The 27,417-nt window shown below is 42.1% G+C and overlaps 1 protein-coding gene across 1 annotated transcript in view; it reads right to left on the bottom strand.

The window, feature by feature from the left end:
• CYBB (cytochrome b-245 beta chain) overlaps nucleotides 1-26,860 on the bottom strand; it is a 36,427-nt gene extending 9,567 nt beyond the window's left edge. Inside the window, exons 1-9 of the mRNA XM_006133928.5 lie at nucleotides 26,609-26,860; nucleotides 23,192-23,287; nucleotides 21,032-21,142; nucleotides 15,602-15,686; nucleotides 13,695-13,840; nucleotides 11,931-12,121; nucleotides 8,871-9,000; nucleotides 1,594-1,686; nucleotides 304-557 (exon numbers count right to left, since the gene is read on the bottom strand). Coding sequence (XP_006133990.2) covers nucleotides 304-557; nucleotides 1,594-1,686; nucleotides 8,871-9,000; nucleotides 11,931-12,121; nucleotides 13,695-13,840; nucleotides 15,602-15,686; nucleotides 21,032-21,142; nucleotides 23,192-23,287; nucleotides 26,609-26,653 — 1,151 coding nt within the window. The 5' untranslated portion in view covers nucleotides 26,654-26,860. The remainder of the gene's footprint in view (nucleotides 1-303; nucleotides 558-1,593; nucleotides 1,687-8,870; nucleotides 9,001-11,930; nucleotides 12,122-13,694; nucleotides 13,841-15,601; nucleotides 15,687-21,031; nucleotides 21,143-23,191; nucleotides 23,288-26,608) is intronic.
• Between the last annotated feature and the right edge of the window lie 557 nt (nucleotides 26,861-27,417).

Genomic DNA, 27,417 nt, shown 5'->3' on the forward strand with positions numbered 1-27,417 from the left:
GTGTTCAGGATACCAGAGGTACCCCGAAAAAACTCCACCTCATCCAGGAAACACATTTGCTCTTCCGCTTTTTTCTGCGGAAGAGCAAACACGCTCTTTCAGAAGCCCCTCATTCTATGAGGAAGAAGGGGGCTTTCGAAAGGGTTTTGAAAGTCTAGACGGGACAAGTGTCGGAAAAGCCTCTTCCAACAAAAGTATCGGAAAAAGCTATGCAAAATGTTTGCGTAGCTTTTTCCAACAAACAGATGTAATCTAGCCGTACCCTATTCTCTTTTCAGAGATTACCATGGAGATTGCACATACTTTGGTAATTTCCATGCTTCTTGAAATTCTTGTTTATCACATCCACACACATTGGCCAAGCCCTCTGTCCAGTCTCCTACAATACGGATATGAATGCTGAAGTAATCCTCTTCAGGGGCCGAAGTCAGTGTGAAAGGGTGCCACTCCAAATGAGACACTGCAGGACATTTGACAAAAATGTACTGCCCAACTTCCATCTTGAAGCCCTTTTTCATCATCTGGAGCTCAAATGTTTTGAAGGGATGATTGACCACCTAAGGGCACAAAATACCAAAGGCTGTCAAAAGCTGCACCATCACCCCATCCACTATCACCACATCCATCACCATCTGAGGTCATATTTCATTACGGGAGCAAATTAATCTGGTCAAACTGTCTACAGGAGACTGTACAATGGTCTAAATTGTTGATAGAAACATTTTCATACCATTTTGTGACTATTCTTTATCATTTTATACAAACTGTTCTAAGGCAAACAGCTACATCTAGTATACTGCCCATGCTGGATACATGTGTGACTAGTTCCAGGTGCAGTATGTCAGTGCCACAGAATGGATCATGTGTTCATGAAGTTCAGGGATGGGAGATAACACCCAGGCAGGGCTTTGGATTGACAGAACTGGAAACTGAAGTCTTAAGTTTATTTCCACATGGGAGCTATGGTATGACCATTTGCCTTGCCCTTGTGGTTTTTTAAGCCTAACTAGAAATGACTATCTTGAGGGGCAAGATAGAAATTCAGTCTCCATGACTATTTAACATTGACCTCTCCACTGAATCTGCCAGCAATTTTCAGGAGAGGTTTGGAGGAGGAGTTCTAGTCTATTGGCTAACTTTGGAACTGGCAACCTTTGTAATTATTTTGTAACTTCTAGAGGCCCAGACTAGAGAGGACCCCGAATGTGGTTGGCACTGCACAGACACCTAGTGAAAGACATTTCTTGCCCAGGAGAGCCCACAGTCTAAACAGACAAGACAGAGAAAGGGTTGGAGAAAGGAAGTATCATTATTCCCATCTTGCAGGTGGGCAACTGAGGCACAAAGATTTAGAGTATTTCAAAGAGCACATAAATAAACAGAAATGCAACTGTACTGCTGAAGGGACCCATTTTTGTTAGTAGCACTCAGTACACGTCCCAACGGTACTTTGTCTAATAACATATCCTGGGGGGTGGAAATCCAGGCCTTTTCCTGCAGACACTCACCATACTGTATTCTTGACTACTGACAACAAATAATGGGAGAACTGAGGGACATTTTGCCTAAGATAAAAACAACATTGATACATACCTTGGTGATTACAACTTTCTGCTGGGATCGCCAAAATCGCACCATCCTCTCAAAGAAGTACAAAATCATAGGAACTATTACCCACTTCCATGTCTGTTAGCAGAATAAAGATAAGAAGAAAATGAGAAGAGGAAGCAAGATACAAGTTGATCAGTTACTTTACACAAAATATTGGCGGCTTTACACAGAAATTAATTTCAGTGACTTCATGCTTTTCATCAGTTAGTAGGAACTTGAAACATCAAACCAACTTCCTCCTCTGAGGCTATGTCTACATTAGCATGAGTCGCAATGTCATTAGCAAGGCTCGACAAATTATGGAAAACCCTACTCGCCAGACAAAAAAGGGGCTCGCCACCTTCCCCCCCCAAAAGTGTTTTTAATAGCATAAATTCCTAATAAGAATAAGAACAGTAATTACTAATAAGTTATTAATACATATCACCCAAGTTATTAATAAATATCTTATAAACCTCTACCTTTTCCCTCTGCTGCCATGTCTCCTCCCCTTGCTCCATCAGCTCCCCGGTGCCTGCTGCCCCCCAACCCCTCACCCTCCTCTGCTGTCCTGACTCCTGCCCTTCTCATTGCTCTCAGCCTTCCTGAGACCTGTCCCCCTCCACCAGCCCTTCTCTCCCCCCTGTGCCCACTCCTCCAGTAGCCCCACTCTGATCATGTGAGCTACCCCTCCTCATCCCCTCTCCTAACACCTCCCTCTACACACCTGCCCTGTCTCTCTCCTCTGGTGCTGGTCCCTCCCCTGCAGGTGTCTGCCCTTCTGCTTCACCCCCAGAATCGCTTGGCACCTGCACCCTCCTGGTGCCTCCCCCTTCCCTCCCTGCCCCTGCCCTCTTTGCCCTCTTTTTCCCTGATACCCGCCCCCTCACCACCCTCGGCCCCCGTTCCCCTCATGCCCCTGTGCCCTCTCACATGCCTTGCTCCATCCCGGCCTTCCTCATGCCCACCCCTTCTTTCAAGCCTTGGCAGGACTGGAGCCAGCAGGGTGAGGTGGGGCCTGGCTGCGCCGTGCACCGCAGCCAGAGCCAAGCTGCCACAGCCCTTTAAAATTGGTGGGGCCACATCATGCCAGAGCCCTGGTGTCTGCCGGTGTCCCGCCCTCTGGCTCACGCCCCGCCTCCTCGTGCCAGATCTGCACACAGGCCCCCGGTGGCAAGAATCGTCGCACTTCCCCCTTTCCAGTGGCACTCTGCTCCTCCGCTGGCCAGCGGATCGGATGGGGCCGCGCCCACTGGGCCAGTCCACCCCTGCACTGGCCAGCTCGTAAAATCTACTCACCACGGGCGAGCGGGGAGTGTATTTGTCAAGCCCTGTTGCACAAAAAGATGCAGTGTAGCCTCTTCCGTTTTGTGCAAAAAAAACCTTTTGCACAAGATCCTTATGCCTCTGCTGCAAAAACTTGCAGTGTACACAAAACCTGGGAGTGGATTTTCCCTCTAGCAGGTGCTAGAGATGGATTTACAATCACTAAAGTACAGCTGGCTGGTACAGAACAGTATTCTTCTATGGGTGTTCCTTCCCCTTTGGCTAACATTCAGAGTGCCTTTGAGCACAACGTAGGTTAATCTACTATATACTAGCAAATTAGCTCATCATAAGACAGGATTTTCAGGTCTCTCCTCCACGTCAGTCTTCTCTCCTGAGCCTCCGGTCACTTGCTCTGTCTCTCTTTCTGTCTCTCTCTTCCTCCTACTGCCTCCCCCTCTCTCTATCAGCTCTCTCCGCCTTCTGCCTCTCTCTCCATCTCTCTCTTTCTCTTCTCCTCCTCCTGCCTCTCACTCTGTGTTTCTCTTCTCCTCCTCCTGCTGTGTCTCTCTCACTCTCTCTCTCACTGTCCTCCGCCTCCTCTGTTCTCCTCTCTGTCTCCTTCGTGTCCTCTGTGGCTGCTCCGCTTTCCTCCTTTGGAATCCAGCGCCCTTTCCTGACATCACAGATGCACGCTTGTCCAGGCCCCGCCCCCGGCTGTTCCCTCTGGTCGGCCCTGTTGCCTCCTGCCGTGGCGCTCGGCTGACTTCTGCGCTGCTCGGCCGGGCCGCTGCGCGGGAGCAAGCAGCGCAAACAGGGGTGCTGCATGGGGAGCGCTGGGCCCAAACAGCCGCTTGTGCTGCTTGCTTCCGCGCGGCGGCCTGGCTAAGCGATACAGAAGTCAGCCGAGCACCACGGCGGGAGGCAACAGCGCCGCCCAGAGGGAACTGCCAGCATTTCAGCGTTACAGAGTCACAGACATTGGGCTACTATATATATGATTTGAGAGTTTGTTTGTTTGTCTGTGTATCTGTTTGTCCGTTTGTTCAAGAACTCCTCTTAAACTATAAGAGCCAGGACCACCAAATTTGGTATACAGCTTTCTCTTACGATCATTTAAAGCAATGTCAGAGTTTGGTTGTGCCAGGAAAATGCAATATGCCTGGAATGGGATTGCGTCTCACAAAACCATACAGAAAAATGATAGAACCACCAGGCAGTGAAAGGGGCTGGCTGGGGTATGCCTTCTCTGCTCCCTCTGGCTGGGACTGTGTCATCCCCAAATCTCTGCCCCCTCAAACCTCCCCCCCCCCACCCAGCATGCTTTACAGAGGGCAGAGAATGCTGAAGCTCCCTCCCCTATTAATACAGGAACATTGCTGGCTGTTCCCTTCTGTCAGGGAGCAAGGGGAAAGTGCACAGTTTGCTGAATTCCTCACTCTAGCTGGAGGGCGCAGGGAGCAGATGAGTCTGGACCTGACCCATACACCCCTTCCCTGGCTGTGCCTCCTGGAGCTGTAGCACCCATGGAAAGGTGCTTCTCAAGCTGGCCCCAAGCTGCTGTGGTAAGAGAGGGCTGGAGTTGTCCTCTCTCCCTGGGGCAGTCTGTCTACTAAATCCCTCACTCCCACATGCACCCCAGAACAATTATTTAAATGAAGAAAAACAAAAATTACTTGAGTTAAGGACCTGAGCAATACTGGGTAAATCTAGCATGGACAATTTTTTTTCTTTTAAAGCTCAGTTAGGAGGCAGGGTGAAGATTCTCAAATCCCAGTGTGAGGATGAGAAGACTGGATGAATAGGAGGCCCACATTTTGTGGCTAGGATTCTTCTGAAGTGAAGAGTTTAGATCAGCATGTTTACACTCTCTAGAAACTTCTGAGGTTAGTTCGAATTGGTCATTCCTAGTTTCAAAACAGAGGGCCTGGATTTTTCAGGCTTTCTATGATGGAATAAGCATAACTCTGCCTTTAGAGTCAACTCCTTACTCCACTCAGCATTTATTTTTCTCTTGCTTTTTGACTCTTTATGTGCATGCAGTATGTGATATTAAGAATACACTAGCAAGCTGTGCTCCCTGCTCACTACACTTGCCAGCCCCCCTCTCTCTGGCGGGCATGGGGGATAGGCCGCCCCAGCTCTCCCACCGGCTGCCAGGGAGGGCCAGGCTGACGTGTGGCAGCCCTGGCCTGTCCCCTCCCACTGCGGCTGCCAGGCCGAGGCAAGGCTGCCAGCTCTGCTTGTTGTAGGCCCAAGGCTGGGCCAGTCCTGGCTCTCCTGCCCCTGTAGCCACTGGGCAGGGCCAACGCCACGCCAGACCCGTCTCTATCCCCTTCTCCTCCCAGCTGCTGAGGAAGGCTGAGGCCTCACCAGGCCCTGCGCTTTCTCTCCCCCCAGCTGCTGAAGTAGGAGGCCAAGGCCACAGTATGGCAGCCATGGCTTCCCCCCAAGTACCAGAGAAGGAGGAGGAGAGAGTCCAGAACATGGCAGCCCCAGCTCCCAAGCACTGGTGAAAGGAGAAGGGGAAGGGAGGGAGGAGGCAGAAGGGATGTGGAGTGACATGATGAAGTCGTTCTGTCATCCCGCAGGAAAAGTTTTTTTTATATATAAAGAGAGGTTTACTAAAATCATAAGAATAAATTAATTAAATTTCCTGTGCTTCATTTTCATATTCACATCTGAGCACTATTTCAAAAAAGCGTTTTTTGAAAAAAAACAAAAAACAAAAAATCCCCCGCAGTCTAGATGGGGTTATTTTGAAATAAAAATCCTTTTTCGAAAGAACCTGTACTCCTGAAAAAAGTACGGGTTCTTTCGAAAAAGGGTTTTTATTTTGAAATAACCTCATCTAGACTGTGTTTTTTTTAAAAAAGCCCCTTTATTGAAATAGCGCTCGGATGCAAATATGCAAATGAAGTTTGGGAAATTTAAATCCCTGCTTCATTTGCAATTTCGAGCTTCTGCAATTGCATTCCTCTTTCGAGAGAGGAGTGCAGTGTAGACATACCCAGTGTGATGAGTTCATTTCCAAAGCATGGCGGAAAGAGATCTAGGGGTCATAGTGGACCACAAGTTGAATATGAGTCAACAGTGTGATGCTGTTGCAAAAAAAGCAAATATGATTCTAGGTTGTATCAACAGGTGTGTTGTAAGCAAAACTCGTGAAGTCATTCTGCCACTCTACTCTGCACTAGTTAGGCCTCAGCTGGAGTACTGTGTCCAGTTCTGGGCGCCACATTTCAAGAAAGATGTGGAGAAATTGGAAAGGGTACAGAGAAGAGTGACAAGAATGATTAAAGGTTTAGAGAACATGACCTATGAAGCCAGGCTTCATGAACTGGGCTTGTTTAGTTTGGAAAAAAGAAGATCAAGGGGGGGACATGGTAGTAGTTTTCAAATATCTAAAAGGGTGTCACAAGGAGGAAGGAGAAAATTTGTTCCTCTTGGTTTCTGAGGACAGGACAAGGAGTAATGGGCTTAAAGTCAGGGGCGTCCAAACTTTTTTCAAAGAGGGCCAGATTTGAAGAAGTGAACATGCGTGAGGGCCGTCCCCTCACTCTCAGCCCCAAGGCGGAGGGCCCGCAGGGTCGGAGGCAGGCGGAGAGCACAGGGCACGCCGGCCTCACGGCGGCCCGGGGGCAGGGCGAACCCGCAGCCGAGCGGGGGAGCGGGGGAGCGGGGCTGCGGACATGCCCTACAGGGCAGGCTCTAGGACCATGGAAGCCATGGGCGGTGGCAGCGCAGCCGGAAGTGGCGCGCTGGGTGCGCCAGTTCAAAAGAGCGCCGGGGAGCCAGGAGAGGGGGAGGAAGCGGGGGCCGTAATAAATCGGAACACGGGCCGCAATTGGCCCGCGGGCCGGACTTTGGACATGCCTGGCTTAAAGTGCAGCAGGGGAGGTTTAGATTGGACATTAGGAAAAAATTCCTAACTGTCAGGGTGGTCAAATATTGGAATAAATTGCCAAGGGAGGTGGTGGAATCTCCCTCTCTGGAGATATTTAAGAACAGGTTAGATAGACATCTGTCAGGGATGGCGTAGACGGAGTTTGGTCCTGCCTTGAGGGCGGGGGGCTGGACTCGATGACCTCTCGAGGTCCCTTCCAGTCCTATGATTCTATGAGTCTATGATTCTATGAAAACATTTTCAGAAATGGGACTGATAGGTCGAGTAGCAAGCCTGGGACTATTATAACATTTTAAACCCCCCCATTATGATCTAACAAATTTGAAAAGAAATCAAGAACAAGTTGAGTATAGACTTGCCCCTCTCCATTGTGAATGTAATGGGGAAAATTCTGCTCTCATTTATACACATGCAACTCCATAGCTTTTACTTGGAAAATGAGTCTGTTTTTGTCAGAAAAGTACTTTTTTTAATAGCAACATAAAACACTGGAAAATAAAAGTCCTCAGCATGTCAGAACTGGAACTCTCACCCTCTCCTATGATTATACTCTCAGTGGATGATACTGAATAAGGCCTGGCACTTCTGTTGATGTCTTGATATGAATCTGTGCTCGTCTCCCCTCACCTTCACAAGAGTGTGATTCCTACTGATAGAACTGGATGGAAGCTGAGATCTAGTCAAGAGATGCTGCTGCTCCGTTGGAGATCAGGTGGGTTCCAAAAACTTTGGTAGCACAGTAAAATCACCAATGACAGACATGAATTGAGTACCTAGACAGACTACTTTAAGACTCTCTTTGGAGTTTGCCATAATGAGGAGCCAAACCAAAAACATCCTTAAAATGAACATATTAGCCTCAATGCTTCCGGAGTCATTGTTTTACATTAATGCATGGTACCTATCTAATATGAATTTTTCCCTCTCACTATTATTTGCTATATGCATTACCGTCTCACCTAGAGATTCCAATCATAGGCCAGGAACATCATTGTGCTACCCATTGTACAAACACAACACATGGTATGTCTACACTTCATTCCTCCATCGAGGAAGGAATGCAAATGTAGACACCTGAAATTGCAAATGAAGCAGGGATTTAAATATCCTGTGCTTCATTTGCATAATCACGGACTGGTGCTATTGTGAGAAAAAAAATGGGGTTATTTTGAGAGAAAATCCTTCCCTCGAAATAACCCTTACTCCTCAAAAAATGAGGTTCAAGGATTATTTCAAGGGAAGGGTTCTCTCTTGAAATAACCCCTTTTTTTCTCGCAATAGCGCTATTTCGCAATACCACCACTCTGCAATTATGCAAATGAAGCATGGGATATTTAAATCTCCGCTTCATTTGCAATTTCGGGTGTCTACATTTGTATTTCTCTCTCTCTCTCTCTCTCTCTCTCAGAATGAAGTGTAGACACACTCACAGAGACTCTCCCTACCCTGTGAAGTTTACTAACATATAATTTTGAATATACCCTGCAAGTTTATGATTATATTCTAGAGAATGGTTCTCACATTTTTGGCATGTTAATTGTGTTCAATTTCATTTTGTTCATCCTGTTAAATATGAACATTTTATTTTAGAGGTGGTCTGGACCAATTCAGGAAACTTCAATTGTCTCTGAAGAAGAAGTGTTTAGAGAGCCACCGATGGAACCAAGAGCAGAATTAATCCAGATGGTAGTTCATCCAACTTGAACGAGACTGGATTGGTACTGTCATCTGACATATGATCACTCAGTGTGGACTGGCCAGTGTTTTTACGTCAGCTGTTTTTCCCAGTTCTTCTTTCCCTGGTAACCCACCCAACAACAATATACCATATGGATCCTGGCCTCCAAATATCAACTCAAAAGCAAAACACTAAGGGGATACCCTACACATGCAGTACAGTTGGGGAGTCTTTCCTTAGTCTGTCTTTGATTACAATTGGACATTTTAAAATGTTAAAAACAAGTGATTTCCTACCAAAGCTTGTGGTTTACTGCATATCTAGATTCAGATCAATCTTTCTATAGTATCTATACATGTTGTTTAACAAAAAATTGAAGATTTTGAAGACTTTCATTACTATATTTGTACTCAAGACAACAGAACATACCATAGGAGGATTTCCAGCAAACTGGGGGATAGGACATTCAGATTTTATTCCCCACTGCATGAAGTGCTTTGCACATTTTTCGGGATCATGCTGTTTCAAACTTTCTTCTGTCTGTCCACGTACAATACGGCTTTAAGATAATACAAAATGTTAATGTCAACAAAATTATATCTAGTATTTATAGCTATTACATTCAGCAATGTGTTTCTCCACTGTTAATATCCCTTTTTCTGGTAAGATTCCACTTCTCTGTTCAATCTGAAGATTTGCTACTAAGGGTATGTCTAGACTACATGGCTCTGTCACCGGAGCCATGTAGATTAGTTTCCTAGACATACCCAAATGAAGTGGTGATTTAAATATGCCTCATGGGATGAGGTTTACTGGGGAGGTCGACAAATGCCTTTGATGTCGACCATGGAGCGTCCAGACTACAGCACTGTGCCGCCAAACAGCTGATTGGAACAGCGCGGCAGCCATTTTAATTTAAATGAAGCGGCAATTATTTAAATCGCCGCTTCCTTTGGGTATGTCTAGTGAACTAATCTACATGTCTCTGGCGACAGAGCCATGTAGTCTAAACATACTCAAAGATAAGGCGAAAGGAGAGGCAAACCTGTGTTGACTTCCTAGGGGAAATCTCCTCACATAAAACATCAAGTGAAGAACTGAGAAAGAGTTACAGTTATAATGTGCAATAACATGGTCACAAAAAGAACATTTTGTTTAAACTAAAGCCAGATTTTTCCTTCTGCCTGTTCTATTTCTATTCCTTTAAAATAAAAGAGGTGGAAAGATCAGGCTTCTCAGTTTATCAGTGACCATAACTAGAATTACTTAAAACAAAATTCAGCTGTATAAGCAATCTTCTCCTATGTCTTGGAAGCTGTGGGCTGGCTCTGCAGTTAGTCAATCTCTCATTTCCTAGCTCATGCAAAGACGTCAATAGCACAATGATACTGGACATCAGTATCTCCCTCATTTCTAGCATCAATGTTGGTTATTACTTTTCCATACACAGATGGCACACACCTTTGTATTGCCTTAGATTCAATGAGTTGTATATTTTCCAGCAATCAAACTATACAGAGTCTGTCAGCTCGTGGTTACCCTGTGACATCTATTCTTCATACATGAAAGACTAAGGGTGCATCTAGACTACAGGGTTTTGTCGACAAAAGTGGACTTTTGTTGACAAAACTATACCTGCGTCCACACTACCGCTGAGTTCTGTCGACATAACGTCGACAGAACTCAGCAGTTTTGTCGATGCTGGTAAACCTCATTTTACGAGGCATAACGCCTTCTGTCGACAGAGTTTCTGTCGACAGAAGGTGTTATTGCATGTAAACTGTCCTTTGCGTCCACACTACCATGTTGACAAAGCAGCTTGCTTTGTCGACAGAACTCAATGTAGTCTAGACGCTCTTTGTCGACAGAAGTTTTGTCGACAGTATCTGTCGACAAAACTTCTGTCGACAGAAGCCTGTAGTCTAGACGTACCCTGAGTCTTTCTTCTAGGTGAAAAGTCTTCTGTCCAGTATTTCTGATTACTTTATCATTCTCCTGATTCTCAAACTTCAACTTTACTCCTAAGGCTAAATACACTGTAATTATCTTAATCTCAATATGATCCTTCCTTCTAACATCTCTCATCTCTGTACAACTGCCTACTACCTGGAAATCATAGCTACAGCTTAGCCTTTCCTGATTTGCCTACGTAGCTCGAATTAACGAGCTAATGTAGACATACCCTGACTGGCTGTGTCTAGACTGGCAAATTTTTCCACAAAAGCAAGTGCTTTTGCGGAAAAACTTGCCAGCTGTCTACACTGGCCGCTTCAATTTCCTCAAGAACACTGACTTCCTACTGTCTGAAATCAGTACTTCTTGCGGAAATAATATGCTGCTCCCGTTCAGGCAAAAGTCCCTTTTGCGCAAAGCTTTTGCGCAAAAGGGCCAGTGTAGACAGCTCAGATTTGTTTTGTGCAAAAAAGCCCTGATCATGAAAATGGCTATCGGGGCTTTTTTGGGCAAAAGCGCGTCTAGATTGGCACGGATGCTTTTCCGCAAAAAGTGCTTTTGCGGAAAAGCGTCTGTGCCAATCTAGATGCTCTTTTCCGCAAATGCTTTTAACGGAAAACTTTTCCGTTAAAATCATTTGCGGAAAATCATGCCAGTCTAGAGGTAGCCACTGTGTTTGTCTGACTGTGTGACGGGGCGTATCAACCCAGCACTGGGCGAGTAGAAGCACTCCTCCCTCCGATGGAGGTGGAGAGCCCCTGTGACAATCTATTTTCTAACTTCTCCCTGGGGTCATTGACATTTGAGGGAGGAAGGGTTTTTTTGCACTGTCATCTTTACTGACCATTTTTAAAGAACTCTTTCCCATATTCTGGACAACTCAAACTCTCATTTTAAAGGTCACATCAAACACTTCCTCTTAACTGTAGTTTATGATCATGAGCTAAGAAAAGCTGCTTGTGACTAAATGCTATTTATTTTTCTGTCCTGCTTTATGCATCTGTTCTGCTTTTTTGGAAAAAAATATTCCTGTTTGGAATTAAGGAGCTGTCTCTAAGCCACAACAATTAATATTTGTCTATAAATAAAACTGCAACCATTGAATCCAATTTTGAAAAATTAATGGAAAGTTAGGATTAACAATGTTAGTAAAGATAATTGGTTGTTAGATTTAGCATTAAGGCAACAAATGTATGCTTGTTGTTGTGTTATTTCCTTTGGATAATTTCAGGTGGTGTGTTACATAATTCCTTCTAGGAAATAAGGCTGAATTATGTCATAGAAAGAGAAATTCTATAAAGGAAACAACTTTCTAATGAGAAAGTCAAAAAGTGTGTATCTGTGAGTCCATATATGACCAGCACTAGTAAAGATTTATGCATATGAACAATTTGCTTCTGATATGCATAAGTGTTTGTAGGACTGGGCCAATAATCACTATCAAGATAACAGCTGATAGCATCCTAAAGTTGGGCTTCAATTTATACTATATGAACAATCTTGTAAAGAATGCAGTGAATATTTACAAATACTTACCCAGCACCATGAATGACAAGTCCAATAAAGAAGATGACAAAGAGATGGTGGGTGAACCAAAATACTTCAAAATAGGACCTTCGAATGGTTTTAGTGGATGATGTGATAATTAATATAAGGGCCAATGTAATGATGACACCACTGAGGCCCGCCAAGTATGTGAAAGCTACATATAGGCCACCTTCGGGGTTCTGTGAAATAAACACACAAAGGGGTTTAAATGAAGACAATTTATCAAAATTGAATTGGGCACCATCAGTCTTTTTCATTTCAGAATCTTTAAGGAGAGGGCATTTAGTGAAACAGCAGGACTGAATAGTTAATGTGTCCGCATTGATCAGAAGCTCATAGGAAAAAAGGGAGAGGGATAGAGGACGCCCTCTGGACTCGTTGAGGATGATAACGATGCAATCACACTTATTTGTATTATTTCTGACATTTTGGATTAGGGATATGTCCCAACCCCATCCATGTCATTACAGCTATAGGCATGTCCAGAAAGCTTCTAGAATACACACCTGTTGGGTTACAAGACGATGTTGTAGGGACACTGTGGTTACGGCATGTTAAAAACAGTCAAAGAAATATATTTGACTGATAATTGGAAGAACCCTTTGAGCAACAGAAGCTTTGACCTGAACCCAACATTCATCTATGCTAGAGGTGAAATTCTGGCCCCAGGGATTTCAAATCAAAGAGAATTTTGCCATTGACTTCAGTGGAGTCAAGATTTTACCTTACAGTTGGTATTTTCAAATGCTCCTAAGTGATTTAGGAGAACAAGTCAGACTGATTTCCAAACAACCTGTAGTCCTAAAGCACTCTGGTGTTTATGCACATCCTATGTCTGCTACACGTCACTTGTACTGAATCTGAGTAAACTAAATAGAAGAGGGAAAGAAACTGTTTTCTACTCATTGACACATGGAACTGGATGTCAGGAATTCTGGGCTCTGTTTCCAGCTCTGCCACTGGCTAGTTGTGTGTGTGGGAAAACACGCAAGTTCATACTTTAACACAGTGGTCTCCAACCTTTTTACACCCAAGATCACTTTTTAAGTCTCAGAACAGGCGAAGATCTACTGCCCCGCCCCTTCCTTGAAGCTCCGCCTACATTACACGAGGAAATCTAATGTAAATGTACTGCGCAGGTACGCAGTTCAGAGAGGGCTCAAGAGCTACTCTTAGAGCCCCTGAGATCTACCGGTAGATCGAGATCTACTGGTTGGTGACCACGGCTTTAACAGATGTGTGTCTAAAGTTAGGAGCCTACATTCATATGTAGACCAAAATGAACAGTCTGCTTTTCAGTGGTGCTGAGCACCTACAGCTAGCAATAAAGTCAATGGGAATTGTGGGTACTCAGTACATGTGTGTGTGTGTATGTAAGGTGGTGGTGGTGGTGGTGGTGGTGGGGAGGGGAAGGGATGGACAAAACCAAGACCTTAATTGTAGGAACTCAAGTTTTAAGATTTTAATTTTCACATCTCCCACCTGTAAATTGGGGGTAATACTGATGTTTATCTAACTACCTTGCACAGGCACAGTTTAACTAATTACTTTTTCTAAAGGACTGAAACTGCCAGATGACATATACGAACTATTACTAAGTTCATTATTGGTATTACAAAATATTGCCAAATGCAGAGTTCATTTGTGTAATGTGTTTTAAACACAGATTCAGTCAACTAACCATACCAAATAACTCAATGTCTTCGACACAATTGCATGCATGAATATTCCACATGGCACAGGATCACTTACCTTAAATTTTTTTCGGACAAAATTCAGATAGGATTCATCTTCATTGTCACCAAGTTTAGAAAGAACAGCTTGAATAGTTCCATTTGCTTCAACACGGGCATCCACACACCTCTCTACATTAAATAAGTGTGCAACAGTGTGTATTGCTGTGAGTGATGGAGAAAACAACACAGTTTATATTAGGTAAGTGTTACACCGTTTTCTGTAGGTACCTCAAAAAAAGTGTCTGGCTTTTGAACACTAGGATCTTATTCAAACTATGAAATAGAATAATCTAGTCACAATCATTAGTGGATTTTATGTCCACAACTACCCTGTCAAGAAGGAGAGTGGTAAGCCCATTTTACAGATGGGGTACTCAGGCACAAGGCAGACTAAGGGCACGTCTACACAGCTGGGTTAAAACCAAAATAAGCTATGCAATTTGAGCTATGTCAGTTGCATAACTTAACTCAAAATAGCTTATTTCAGCTTTTGGCGCTGTCTACACAACAGGAAGTCAGAGGTAGAGCACTCTTCCTCTGACTTCCCTTACTCCTCGTAAAATGAGGGTTACAGGAGCCGGAGTAAGAAGTCCTCCAGCTCAACATTATTTTGACATTACATTGAAATAACTGCTTGTAATGTAGATGTAGACTATGTTATTTCAGAACAACTGACATTATTCCAAAAGAACACTGCTGTGTAGACGTACCCTAAGGATGTGTCTACAGCAGGGCTTAACTCAAAATAAGCTATGCAAATTGAGCTATGCCAATTGCATAGCTTATTTCGAAATAGCTTATTTTGAGTTTTGGTGCTGTCTACACAGCACTTATTTTGAAATAAAGCACTCTTCCTCTGACTTCCCTTACTCCTCGTACAATAAGGGTTACAGATGTTGGAGTAAGAAGTCCTACAGCTTGACAGTATTTTGACATTATGTCGAAATAAATTTTGGCTCTATTGATGTGGACTATGTTATTTTGAATAATGTTGCTGTGTAGACGTAAGTGATCTGAGTGACACAGAACGTCTGTGGCTGAGTCAGGAACTGAACCTAGGTCTCTTCAGTTTTATTGCAGTGTCCTGTTTTCTAGTGTATCCTTCCTGCACAATGATAATGTTAATTAGCAACAGCTGCTGCTGCTTACGGTTTATCCTTATCTACCTTTGTAACCTCTTTCAGCACTAGTTCAAGTGGGGATAGATGCTCCACATTTTCTGAAATCCAGTTCCTTTGATATGTTTTTAGTTGGGCACTCAAAATCACTAGTCGCATTTGAAAATTTGGGATGAGGGGTCTGATCCGGCACCGATACATAATTCAGGTGGTCTGAGTTGTGTTCCCTACTCTGGCACATATTTCCTGCTTGACCTTGAGAAAGTCACTTAATTGGCTTGTGCCTTAGTTTCCCTTCTGTAACATGCCAATAATAATATAACAGCTGTACTTCAAGAAAGGCCCAAAGTGGTAGTGTGAAGTTCAATTAATTCTTGTTTGTGAGATTTGCAGATTCTGTGGTGATCAGCAACATAGGAAAGTCTATGGCCAGTCTACATATCAGGTAGGGGAAAAGCCTATTTACCCAGCCCTTTGTATGTAGCTTGTCTTTCCTCACTCTCCTTGTTTACTACAAACATCACAGTTTGGAAACAAGCCTCAGTAAGCATTAAATGTTTGGTACCAATTTTTAAGAGGGCATGGATTAATAGAGCTACAGTGAATTGTCTTTTATCACTTGTCCTTTGTTTTTTGCTAGTTTCAGACTAGCATTTAGATACTAATTTAACTCATGTCATGGGTCATTCTCTTAGTTTAGTAAAATGAGGCGCCAAGTCATAAACTCTAAAGACACTGTTTCCATTTGGATTCTGTGCAAGGTGAAATGATAAAGCAATGATCAAGAAAACTCTTAAATACCTACCAGTATGAAGGGCGATCATCCAAGCCACCATTTTGTGAAACGTGAGGTTCCTGTCTAACTGTCTCCTGATACGGGTTGAGCAGCACTTTGGGTTTAAAAAAAATGAAAAGCCTCTGCAGATTATTTGTGGTACGAAGGACATGGTCTACTTAACTGGGGGAATAACCCAGGTACATTGAGCACAAGACTTGCTGAAATTGATGTAACGATTAATAATAACATGAACTAAATGCTCCAGTGTGGCACTTTGTCATATAAAGATGCCGAATAATGCTGTAAGGCACTTGATTTAATCAAGTTACTTGATGATGGGAGGGTAATTCAAGATGGCGAAAAGAGGCCATCTAGTTTATGTTAAATCAAGACTTACTTTTATAAGAGGATCAGGGCCTGGGACAATTCGGTAATATCAGAGGTATTATCATGACTATTCATGCTAGGGAAGTGCCCAGAGGCCCCAGTCAGAGCAAGATCAAATTTTACTATGTATTGTGCAAACATATAATGACGGAAAGCCTCTGCCTCAAAGAGTTACCAGCCAAAAGTTTCTAGGCACTTTACAGACACATATGAAGATATGGTTCCTTCCCCAGAATTGCTGATCTGATAGTTATCTTGCCCTGAAGTTAACCTACCCATCTAGGAACCTATCATTAAATGTCAGTGTTGTTCCAAACAAATACAAATCTCCCTGACACATAAATACAGGTGAAAAACCTGACTCTTAAAAACGAAACAGAGCTGACAGCTTTGGTAAAAGTCCTGACACTAGCTAGCACATATGAGGCCTGATTCCAGAGCATATGGAAGTCAGTGAAAGTCAGTACCTTGTCCTCCCTTTACCAGTCATGAAAGACAGTGACCAGGAAACATGATGCAAACTGTCAAACATTAACATTTATACATTTCTGATGCAACTTCATTGACTTTGGTGAAGTTACACCAGAAAGGAATTTGGCCTTCCACATCAGTCTCGATATAGGTGGACATCCACTATACCAATACATGTAAATATATTAGCAGGCAGCAGCTGCTAGTTTCAGACTAACATTTGGAAAATGACTTAATCTTAGTTCTCGCGTTTTACTCTTTTTCTAGCTGTTACAGTAACTTAAATTAGAGGACAAATCTGCCTCACATGCTAGTTGTTATTATAGTGACTTCACCAGTTACAGCACGATAACAAACAGATGGGAGAGACTGGCCTTCCAATGTCAGTGGAATAGAAATTTTTTTCTCCTGGCTGCCTGTGTCTAAGCTGTGCAAAGAGGAACTATGAACTCTTTAATTTCCTATTTGAAAAGGCCAATCTGTAAAGCCCAATGATGGCAGTACAGTTCCCCTGTTTGATTAAATACATGTTGATTCAATAAAAGAAGTAGAATTCCTGGCATGGAGGATGTACATAGAGAACTCAGTTGTTCTTTCAATAATACAACAACACTTCTTTTGTGGTTTTAGGGAAGGTTTGCTGTGCAGTGTTATCGAACCATCTTTGTTTTCTGCTCCGCTCCCTGTGAAACATCACTTAGCAAGAAGCCCACATTTTAAGTCATTTTAAAATCATACAATAGGATATAATCATGTGTTTTGTTGTGGTCTTTATGCAGCTGGCATCTGGATGCAATTAATTAAAAAAGAGCACACAAGCTGTGGGATTCCCCAGCCTACTCCAATCAAAATTTGCATCAAATACAAAAATCCTCTCCTTCCTGATATTAACTTTCTTATCAAAAAAGTATCTTAAATGAAATAAGTCCAACTGCCTAGGAGTCCTACTGTACAAACTCCCTCTGCAGGGTCCTAGCTCCCTCATCCAGGCATCTACTGTGACCCAGTGATGCTGACAATTCACAAGCCCCACATGTCTCACTGGGCACGGCAACAAGAAAACTCCCACCACCCTAATACAGGCAGCCAAGACAGCAGGGTTTTCCTGAACCTCTGAATGACAATAAAGGAGAGACAGCTTTATAGGGACATGAAACAGGATGAGCTGCACATCTCGAACAGTGAGCAATTTAGTAATAGAAGCAGTTCTAACTAAACTAAACTAAACTAAACTAAACTAAACTAAACTAAACTAAACTAAATACTTGTTTATTGGAATCAATTCCAACCCTTCCATAACACCAGATGTTGGCTTTTAATCTTGGTTGATATTAGCTAATCTGTCACAGTTCAGGGAAGGAATTACCACAGGAAAATAATTTTATATGTGGACAATAAAACTTACTGTTCAGTGTTTACATAAGTGATGGGGATGCAACCAGTCTCCACTCCATTTGTACCATTCCAGTGATGGAAGATGAATAGGGAGAATCAGGCCCCATGAATTCAAATTCTACCTCTTTCACTGACTGATTTTAATATTTCTATGTACTTTACAACAATTAAGCTTTGGGAGAGTTGGAAATAGAACCTAGAGCTTTAATATGGTACATGCAAGGCCCATCCATATCACCATGTTCCTTTCAGATAGAAACACTTGGTTATGGGTATCTTTAACCACTTTTCTTACCACTAGACCATACTCTTCTTTCAGGGCCTGGAACAGTACACAGGAATCCTGAAGGTCAATAGTTTACTGCTGTCTAGCAACTCACTGGAAAGGTGTGTGTCATGATCCCTCTAGCAGCAGTTCCACATAAAGGATAAGTTATTACCAATTACCCCTCTAACACAAGTGGTAGGAGTCTGTAGTATGGATGCGAGAGTCTTGTGTTCATACACTGCTGACAACACATGGAATGCAACTACATTTCTGTGGGTAGATATTTTTCATTTCTCTTTTTATTTAAATCTAAGAAATGTAATACAAAATAAAAAGAACATTAAGTTTTTAAAGACAAGTAGTCTTCAGGCTACCTGTGAAACCTTACATAATGAATAGTAACAGAGACATAGCCGTGTTAGTCTGATCTTGGTAAAACAGAAGTGGGTCTGCCCCATGAAAGCTCATCACCTAATAAACTATCTTGTTGGTCTTTAAAGTGCTACATGACTGCTTTTTTTGTGAAACCGTAGTTCACCTGCTGGTGTAAATGCTTTATGATATACTTTTAAAATAGATGATTGCTTAGCATTTTTCCATATGATCCTAATGAATTCAGTGGCATTTTGTAATATGCACATAATGCAGCATCAGCTTTTATAAGTCTATGAGTCTATGTAATGCTGTAACCCAGTCCCCTTTTTCCCCCAACCTTATGTCCGGGACCCAACAGACACCACCGCTTTAAATGCAACCCCCACCTTTTCCATTATTTTCAATGGGAAAATTGACCCTGCATAACATGTTTTCACTTAACACGATCATTTTCTGAAATATATATATAGTGTTAAATGAGGAATTACTGTATAGGGTTTTCCCCTCCCCCCTTTTCAGTAAATAAGTGCTATATGCCATTAGGAAAGAACAAGTTATCTGCAAAATGAGAAGTGAAACTTTCACAGTACAGTGCTTATGGAGCAATGACAGATATATGGAGGCTGGACATTAACTCCAATTTTAACTCCAGTAAGTTAAAAGAGGTTTTTTTAAAATTAAAGTTAGATTTTTGGCCTCAAAGATCCAGTCTTGTATGCTTTGAGTTTCTAGATTTACCCAATGAACTGATGGAAATAGCTTGAGTCAAGCATAAAGTAGTAGACACTAAGGTAGCATTTTCCACACAGTTCTGCCAAGTCAGCTGAAGAATTACCAACAAATAACACCTCTGCTATATGACTCCTGGGTCTCTCTGGACATGAAACTAAAAACTGCATCGAAGTGTCCTTATTTTTCTAGTGATTTTGGTGATGTGGAAAAATGACCCATGTTACAGCCCAGGATGAGGCCAAAATCCTCATTTATTTTTCATTTCGCTCACAAGATCTGTGAAGCTGCATTTATTACAAATATTGCTAGACAAATATATCCTTCAAATAGAAAAGAACCCCCTCTAGCCTACACATAACACTCAGTGCCCCGGCCTCATGAAAAGGCCTAGAGAAACCTGACAACATATTCTTTAGGTCAACAGCCTCAGGCTGAGGGACACCTGTTAAGAAAATCCCCATTGGAGGTCTGAAGAAACCTGATAAGAAAATTCCAACGGATCTCAGCCACTGGGATGGCATAAAAATATGCAGGGAAGGCATCTCTAAAGCATGAAATCTTACATGGCTTCACAGATCTAAATCAACACCTCAAACTGGAGCCACTGGCTACACATGTGCTTATGCTGAGGAGTACAGGAAGAAAGATGAGGGCTACGAAGAGGTTTTGAATGCAATTGATATCAATAGGAGAGGACAGATAATGCCGTATTTCTCTTTCATTAGACCATAATAGGGTAGTATCTTTAGTTTCCCAGTACCTGCCATTGGTTTTAGATGAGAACAAGGTGATCAAATGCGATTCAGATAAAGCGGAGGTGATATAATAGGGTTGGAAAGGGAAGTAACTGGATGAGATAGTATCTCCGTCCTCAACTGAACACTTTGTGCTAGTAACATTTGCAACCTGAGATTCCTTTTGGAACCCTGACTATACTAGCCAAGGGTAGGTTTCTCCATTTGTGCTAGGATAGGATATTTTACTCTCAGGTATCCATGTCTTTGTCACTGTTGTATTAGACTGCTGCAGGGTGTACTGGTTAGGACAACCATGGAAGACCACTCAAAAATTTCAGCTAGCACAGAACACCACTGAGTTGTGCTCTCAGGCCACATCTATACTTGCAAGAAGATCACTCTGGCCATCAATCTTCTAGAATTCTATATAGTGGATCTAATAAAGGCCTGCTAACTTGAATGAGGAGGGTGCCGCTGTCAACGCTGGTACTCCTTAATTTGTGGGGAGCAGAGGTAATGCTCCTGTCAACCTCCTACTGTGAAGATGGCACGAAAGATCAAATTAAAATACGTCAACTTCAGCTACGCAATTAATGTAGCTGGAGTTGCATATCTTAATTTGAACTTCTGGGTAAGTACAGACATGGCCTTAATAGTACATCTCATGTGCAGTCTATTGCACCTATGCTCCATTGGCCAGAGAAGGTCATAAGCAATTTCAAGCTGAGTCTGGCGTAAACCATGTAGAGCAGCAAAGAAGGAAGAATGTAACAGAAAGATCAAGTGTGAAAATCCAGCTCTAACAGCTTTGAAAAAAAGTCAGTCAGTCTTTCTTTCTTTCTTTCCACAAAATTTGAAGCTGGGGGCATATTCATCTCTGGCATAAATGGATTGAAAGCCAGAAATGACATTTTGAAAGTGTGGCTGTATGTGATTTTGTTGTGTTTAGTGTATATTTCTGTTCTGCAGCAAAACTCTGAATTCTGATGCTTCTGAAAAGGGGCATGTAGAAAGGAAGACACATTTGGGGAACTCGAGCTCAATAACACGGGCTGCTCTCTCAAGTATTCTGAAAGTCTTTCTTCATCTTACCGCACTGGATCCTCTAAGGAAGGAGAGCAGGTTTCGACAGACTGGCAGCAGAATCAGCAAGCAGTTGAAATTCAAACAGGCTGCAGGCGCTCGTGCCCAAGGCAAAGCAGACTGTAATGCAATGTAACAGAGGGCAGTATCAGTACAGCACAAAAGGGCATGCCTACACAGCAGCTGGGAGAGTATTACCCAGCCTGGGCAGATTGAAATGCTAGCTCTGCTTGAGCTAATATGCTAAAAATAGCAGTGCAGCCATCGCCAACCTGACTGCTGCTGCCTCCAAGCCAAGCTAGCCCGTGCTGCAACATTCACACTGCTGTTTTTAGCATGCTAGCTCGAGCAGAGCTAGCACCCGTCTATCAATCCATGATAGGAGACACATTCCCACCTGCACTCTAGATCTAACCTTAGTCCTGACCCTCACCCACTCCAAGGCTTCTTTACTCCTAGCCAGAGTATAAATTAAAATTAAAGAGTTCGTTCATATCAGTTGGAGCTCATCCCAGTTTCTACTGTACAGCGCAGTTGAACACACATAGCAGCACAGAGATGCCTTCAAATAAAACCTTGCTTCTTTTCTCAGTGTTTACATGATCTTATTATTAGGGGTGTCAGTTGACCTGCGTTAATGCCTGCAATTAACGCAGGACAAGATGAACGCATTAGAAAAATTAACATGTTAATTGCAGGTGTTAACACTGCGCTGTTGCTTTGAAGTGCTGCTCCGCTTTCGTTGTCCCTTTGAAGTGCCACTCCAGCGCCTTAATAGGGCAGCCCTGCATGGAGCCCAGGGTCAACTGGGGACTCCAGCTGATCCCAGGCTCCATGAAGCGCTGCCCCATTGAAACACCGCCACAGCATTTCAAAGCGGAGTTGCAAGTGATTAATCTCACGATTAATTGCGATTAACATTTTTAATTGCTTGACAGCCCTACTTATTATTTTAAAGGCTACCTATTAGGTCTGACAGCTGAGGTCAAGCACAAAGCAAATGTAACCAGTTAGCAGTGTTCCCCATCTGATGACCATTAAAATGTTATCTGATGACTATTGAAAAGAAGATTTGGAGGCAGTCACATGAAGAGGGGTACAGCACACTAGGAAATTGTATCTTACAATACGTTTATTCAAGAAGAAACCAGGTATAGATTTAGTTCAACAATTTTCTGTAAATACAGGTTTCTTTTTGTTTTTATGACCGGTGCCATTTAAAAAATTACTTGTATCAATCATCATATTCCTCATGGTTTCAGATTTACAACTTTCACCAAGATCATCAAAAAAGGGATAAAGAAGCTTGTGCCTTTTTAAAAATTAAGGATGGAGGAAAAAATTGTAAATCTCCATGCAGATGGAGCAATTTTGGGGAAAAAAACCCTGCTTTTTTCCCCCCAAAAAAGCACAATTTCAAAAGGCTGTTGCACCTTTATAAATAAGAGCAGAAATTGACCAATATGTACTAATGTGAAAGCGAGAGCAAGATTCCCAGCTTTATTGAACCAAATCAGTAAATCTGTGATCATGTTGTTTTATAATTCAGAGCCAACAGTAATTTGTGCAAAAATTTTTATAAAATATGAGTAATCCCTCTCACTAACTTCTCTGTAATATATAAATACTAATTGAAATCAGCTTGGTTTGAATCTCTTGCAGCATCTCACAAACTGGCTTTAGCAACAATCTGCTTCATTGTGCCAAATGTGGTAATATGGTTGGAAAGCTTTGGAAACAAGTTTACAATAGGTCACATGACCCTTCTGGTACTCCAAGGTCTTATTGATAGATATATTTTGATATAAACATAAATAACAACTAGTCTTCTGGGCAAACAGGTGTGTAAACTATTCATTTCAGGATAGAAAAATGATTCTATTAAACAAATTATTAAGATAGTCTTCTTTTTTAATTCCAAGGCAATACTTTGCACAGCTTCTGCTTAATAAAGCAGTCACGCTCTATGTTCTGTTTTTTAATTAAACAGAGTGTGAATCTTCTGGGAAGACATCTCCAAAATGGGATTTGTCTGCTCTGCTTTGCATTTTTCTGTCTGAAAGCACAATTTGTGTTCAATTATCTATTTCTGTGAGTTTTGAACTGCTACTGTCTCAGCCAAATAGAGCTGAGGTATGTGCCATGATAACCCAGGTATGCTGTACTTACCCCAAGAAGCTCTCTGCTGTAGTAGAATTTTTTTGGAACATCATATACTCTGTAGTACCACCAAAAGAGGAAGGCATTTAACCCCAGCCACACAAGCTGAATGAGAAAAAATACATTATTAGATGCAATCAGAAGATGGCTTTGAGTCACACATAAATAGGGCTCAATACAGGAGCTACTGGATGAAACTCTGTGGCTTCTTACATTCAGGAGGTCAGACTAGATGATCTAATAATCCTCCCTGGCCTTAAATTTTTCACCCTTCTTCACCTCGTCAATAAACATAAACATAACATAGGCTGACATTTCCTCAGAGTCAGTGATTGATGTGGTTTTTAATTAATATTATGTTATTATTATTCATTTTGTGCTAAGGGTTCTTTTTAATTGCCTTTTCATTCTATCTTAGCATTTCCCCACACTCCACCCTGGCTCCCATCCCCATGAAATCCCCTGTTCTCTCTCTAGGCATATATACTAATGGAATAACTCTACAGCAAACTGTGCTACAAATATCTTCCCTAAGATTAAACAGGGTAGCATACTGTCTAACATATATATGTACCATTGCCCTGAATTGGAGGCAACATTAGACCTTCTTAAGTGTGGGTGTTTAGGCCACTCTATCCAAGGTTGTAGGCCTATGGAGGAAATAAGCCATAGTACTGCAGCCGTTCACTGAGCATCCCCTTTAGCTCAGGTGCGGCCATGTGTGGGGCCCCTGAGGCCATGTGTGTGTGTGTGAGCTGATGACCGTTACTAATGGCAGATCTTCAGTCAGATTCCCCTTGTTGGCAGCCAGAGTTGAAGCTGCACCAAAGGGCTGGGGTCACTTTAAACTGTAGGGTGACCCTCTCCCACAATTTCCACAGGTAGTTATAAACTTATTCCGAGTTTCTGTGAAATCCCTGCCAGAGCACACAGCTCAGCAGAGCTCACTGCATTCGCTCATTTCTCTGTGGCTTGCCCCCACCCTAATGATTCAGATGTGGTTTCTGCAACAGGCCCTGCCTTCCCCCATCCCCTTTCAAGCATTGTAATAAAGATTAGGGCCAGCCAAGACTATAAAGGCCTATTTTTGCTCAATGGAGTTCCACTAGTATTAAACGGAATGCATGAGAAGAGAATCAGGCCCCGGATCTCCATTAGAGTCAAAGTGCATAGTAGGAAGGAAAATGCAGAAGAACTCCTAAGGCTGCATTTCAAGTCCTACCAGGGGAACAACACCCAAGCAACATGTAGTAACATAACAATGAACAGTGCTGAGCACAGTTCCAAACAGACCCTCTAAAGAAGCCGTCCCTCAATGCATTTCTAGAACTGCAATCTATTTCAAATAACTCTTTCTTTTTCTTACTCTAGTGAAAATACACTTTTGTTTTAATTCAGATTGTATTCAGCTCTTGTGAGGGAAACATGCCAGAACTCAGCTACTGTGAGCTTCTGCTCACTCGAATCACTGACCATGACAGCTTGACAAATCAATGTATGTATGTGCTATCTGGATGTCCTTACTGCATATTCAAATGTGTCATTACAGGCAATAGTTAACAGTAAATGACAGGCACAAACCATTCCTACAAGTTCACATTTCAGCCACCACAGATGTTACATTTCAAAGTCTACATTTTTTCCTATTGGTATACAGAACATTAGTTTTAACAGCATCTGGCAGCAATTCTGTGACTAGCTCTAGGTACTGTTATTACAGAACTAAAAATCTGTATCTTTTTAATCATTAGTATTTTCTTAAGACAGGCTCTTTAATGTGAAAAAAATGTTCAGCTGAGCTTTTAAATATGAAAGCATCATTTATTTTGCCTCTGGTAAATTAAGGCCTAGATCCTGCAAACACTTGCTCACATTCTTAGTATGTCTACACCGAATTCCTCTTTTGAGAGAAGAATGCAAATGCAGCTGAGCGAAGTTGCAAATAAAGCGTGGATTTGAATTTCCCATGCCCCATTTGCATAATTGCATCCAAGCACTATTTCAAAATACCCTATTTTGAAAAAAGAAATGCTGTCTAGATGCAGTTATTTCGAAAGAAAACCCTTCTTTTGAAATTACCCTTAAACCTCAAGTAAAGGTAATTTCAAAAGAAGGATTTTCTTCAAAATAACTGCGTCTAGACAGCGTTTCTTTTTTCAAAATAAGGTATTTCAAAATAGCGCCAGGACACAATTATGCAAAGGAAGTGCTGGAAATTCAAATCTGCACTTCATTTGCAATTTTGTTTGTCTGCATTTGCATTGCTCTCTCTAAAGAGGAATGCAGTGTAGACATACACTTAATTACAGGCTCCTGAGTAGTGGTTTCAGTGGGACTGCTCAGGTGTATACAATTAAGCATATTCAAAAGTATTTGCACTATGATTTTCCAGACCAGTTTATAGCTATTCATTTAATAAACCTATTACACAACATTAGTATTATTACATTATTTTAAGAAATTTGGAAAACAAATCTAAAAATCAGATTTATGATGTTCTAGCAACTCTTTTGGAGATATACAATCACTATTTCTCATAATTACACCATATATAAAGCCAGATTTTAAAATATCTTTAGATAGAAATCAACTGTTTGAAAGGAAAATACAGGCCTATACTGTAACAGGAATCAGGTTGAATTCATATCCTGGGTGTACTGGTATGTGTATACACACATATGAATACATTCACTATGTACTCTGAACCAATCTTTTGGAACATTTGGCTTTATTGATAAAATCAAACAAAATACAAATTATTAACCCCCTATCAAAGTTTTCATCACCAAACTTGACTTTTCCAGGTTAATCACTTTTTCCCAGACCCTAATTTCCCAACACAAGAGAGGATTTCCAACCACTTTTATATTCTGCTTCGAGCTAATTGAAACCCCTGGCTAGAATGATACAAAATTGTTTTCGCTGCATTTCCATGCAAGAGTCAAGCACAGCAAGTCTAAACAAAGTATCTCCACATGCAGAATCCCAGAATTTGCCAGTCTGATATAAATAGCCTACACTGAGTATTATTTATTGTATAATTCAGTTTCATTAGCATTTATTTCTAGATAGTCTGGTAAGGTATTGCCTTTTTTACATTCTTGGAATTTACATTGAAATGTAATACATCTTAGAGGGGTAGCCCTGTTAGTCTGCAATTTTAAAAACGAGCAGTCCTGTGGCACCTCAGACAAAGTGGGTTTTACCCACAAAAGCACATGATATAACATATTTGTTAGTCTCTAAGGTGCCACAGGACTGCTCGTTGTTACAGAAATGTTATTCTCTCTCTCTCTCTCTCTCTCTCTCTCTCTCTCTCTCTCTCTCTCTCTCTCTCATATATATCATGATCACTATCCCATCCAAACACTTAACATATATAACAAATCAAAGGAGACTTAAAATAGAGAAAGGTATTGTACTTACAATGACAAAAATGGAGAGTCCCTCGTTCACCACCCAGTTGCCCATCGTTGCTGGGGAAGAGTGTGCACTGACTTTGCTCCTTTTCAGACAACTATTGTATCTCCTCACAGAAGGAAGTGAGAGCAGCTGCCTTGTTGCAACCTGTTTCCTCTGTCATTCATCTAGAAATTAGCTAACCATTGACCCATGCAATGGTTTGAATTTGCTATCTCTGAAAACACAACAGTGTAAGAACCCAGCCATAAATAAGGAGAGCTTGGAAATGAACAATTTCTTTTTCTTGTGTATGAGTTACTTTGGGTTATGCAAATGTCATTGGAGGGCGTTTCCATCCAACAACTTGGAGTGACTTTTTATAACTACAGCATTGAAGCCCTTAGTGCAATGAGAAACTAAACATGGTCATACTCCTCCTCAGTTCATTCCCCCGCCCCAGCATTACTCCCTGCCCCTCGCACACCTGCTGATCCAGTCTCCTCCTCCCCATAATATGTTACATTCCTCCAGCTCAGCATCCCACAAACGCCTCCAAAGATGATTTACCCTCCCCTTCCCTGATAGGCTAGCAACTCTAGCCCAAATCCTGGCTGGGATTTAGGCTCCTAACTTCTAGTGTTTTCAATGGAGGTTAGGAACCTAAATATGTCAGAGGAACGGGATGTCTTTTCCTACGGGCTGCTCTGCGCTTCAGTCAGTGCTGTGTGGACATGCCCCTCAGCTAGCCTGAAAGTGTTGCCAATTCTCCTGAGACTTGGGTGCTTTTTTAAAACGTCCAGCTCCTGAAAGCATGTGATTATGAGAGAATCTCA

The sequence above is a fragment of the Pelodiscus sinensis genome, chromosome 1 (assembly GCF_052426305.1).
Source record: "Pelodiscus sinensis isolate ZL-2025 chromosome 1, ASM5242630v1, whole genome shotgun sequence".
In the NCBI taxonomy this organism is placed as follows: domain Eukaryota; kingdom Metazoa; phylum Chordata; order Testudines; family Trionychidae; genus Pelodiscus; species Pelodiscus sinensis.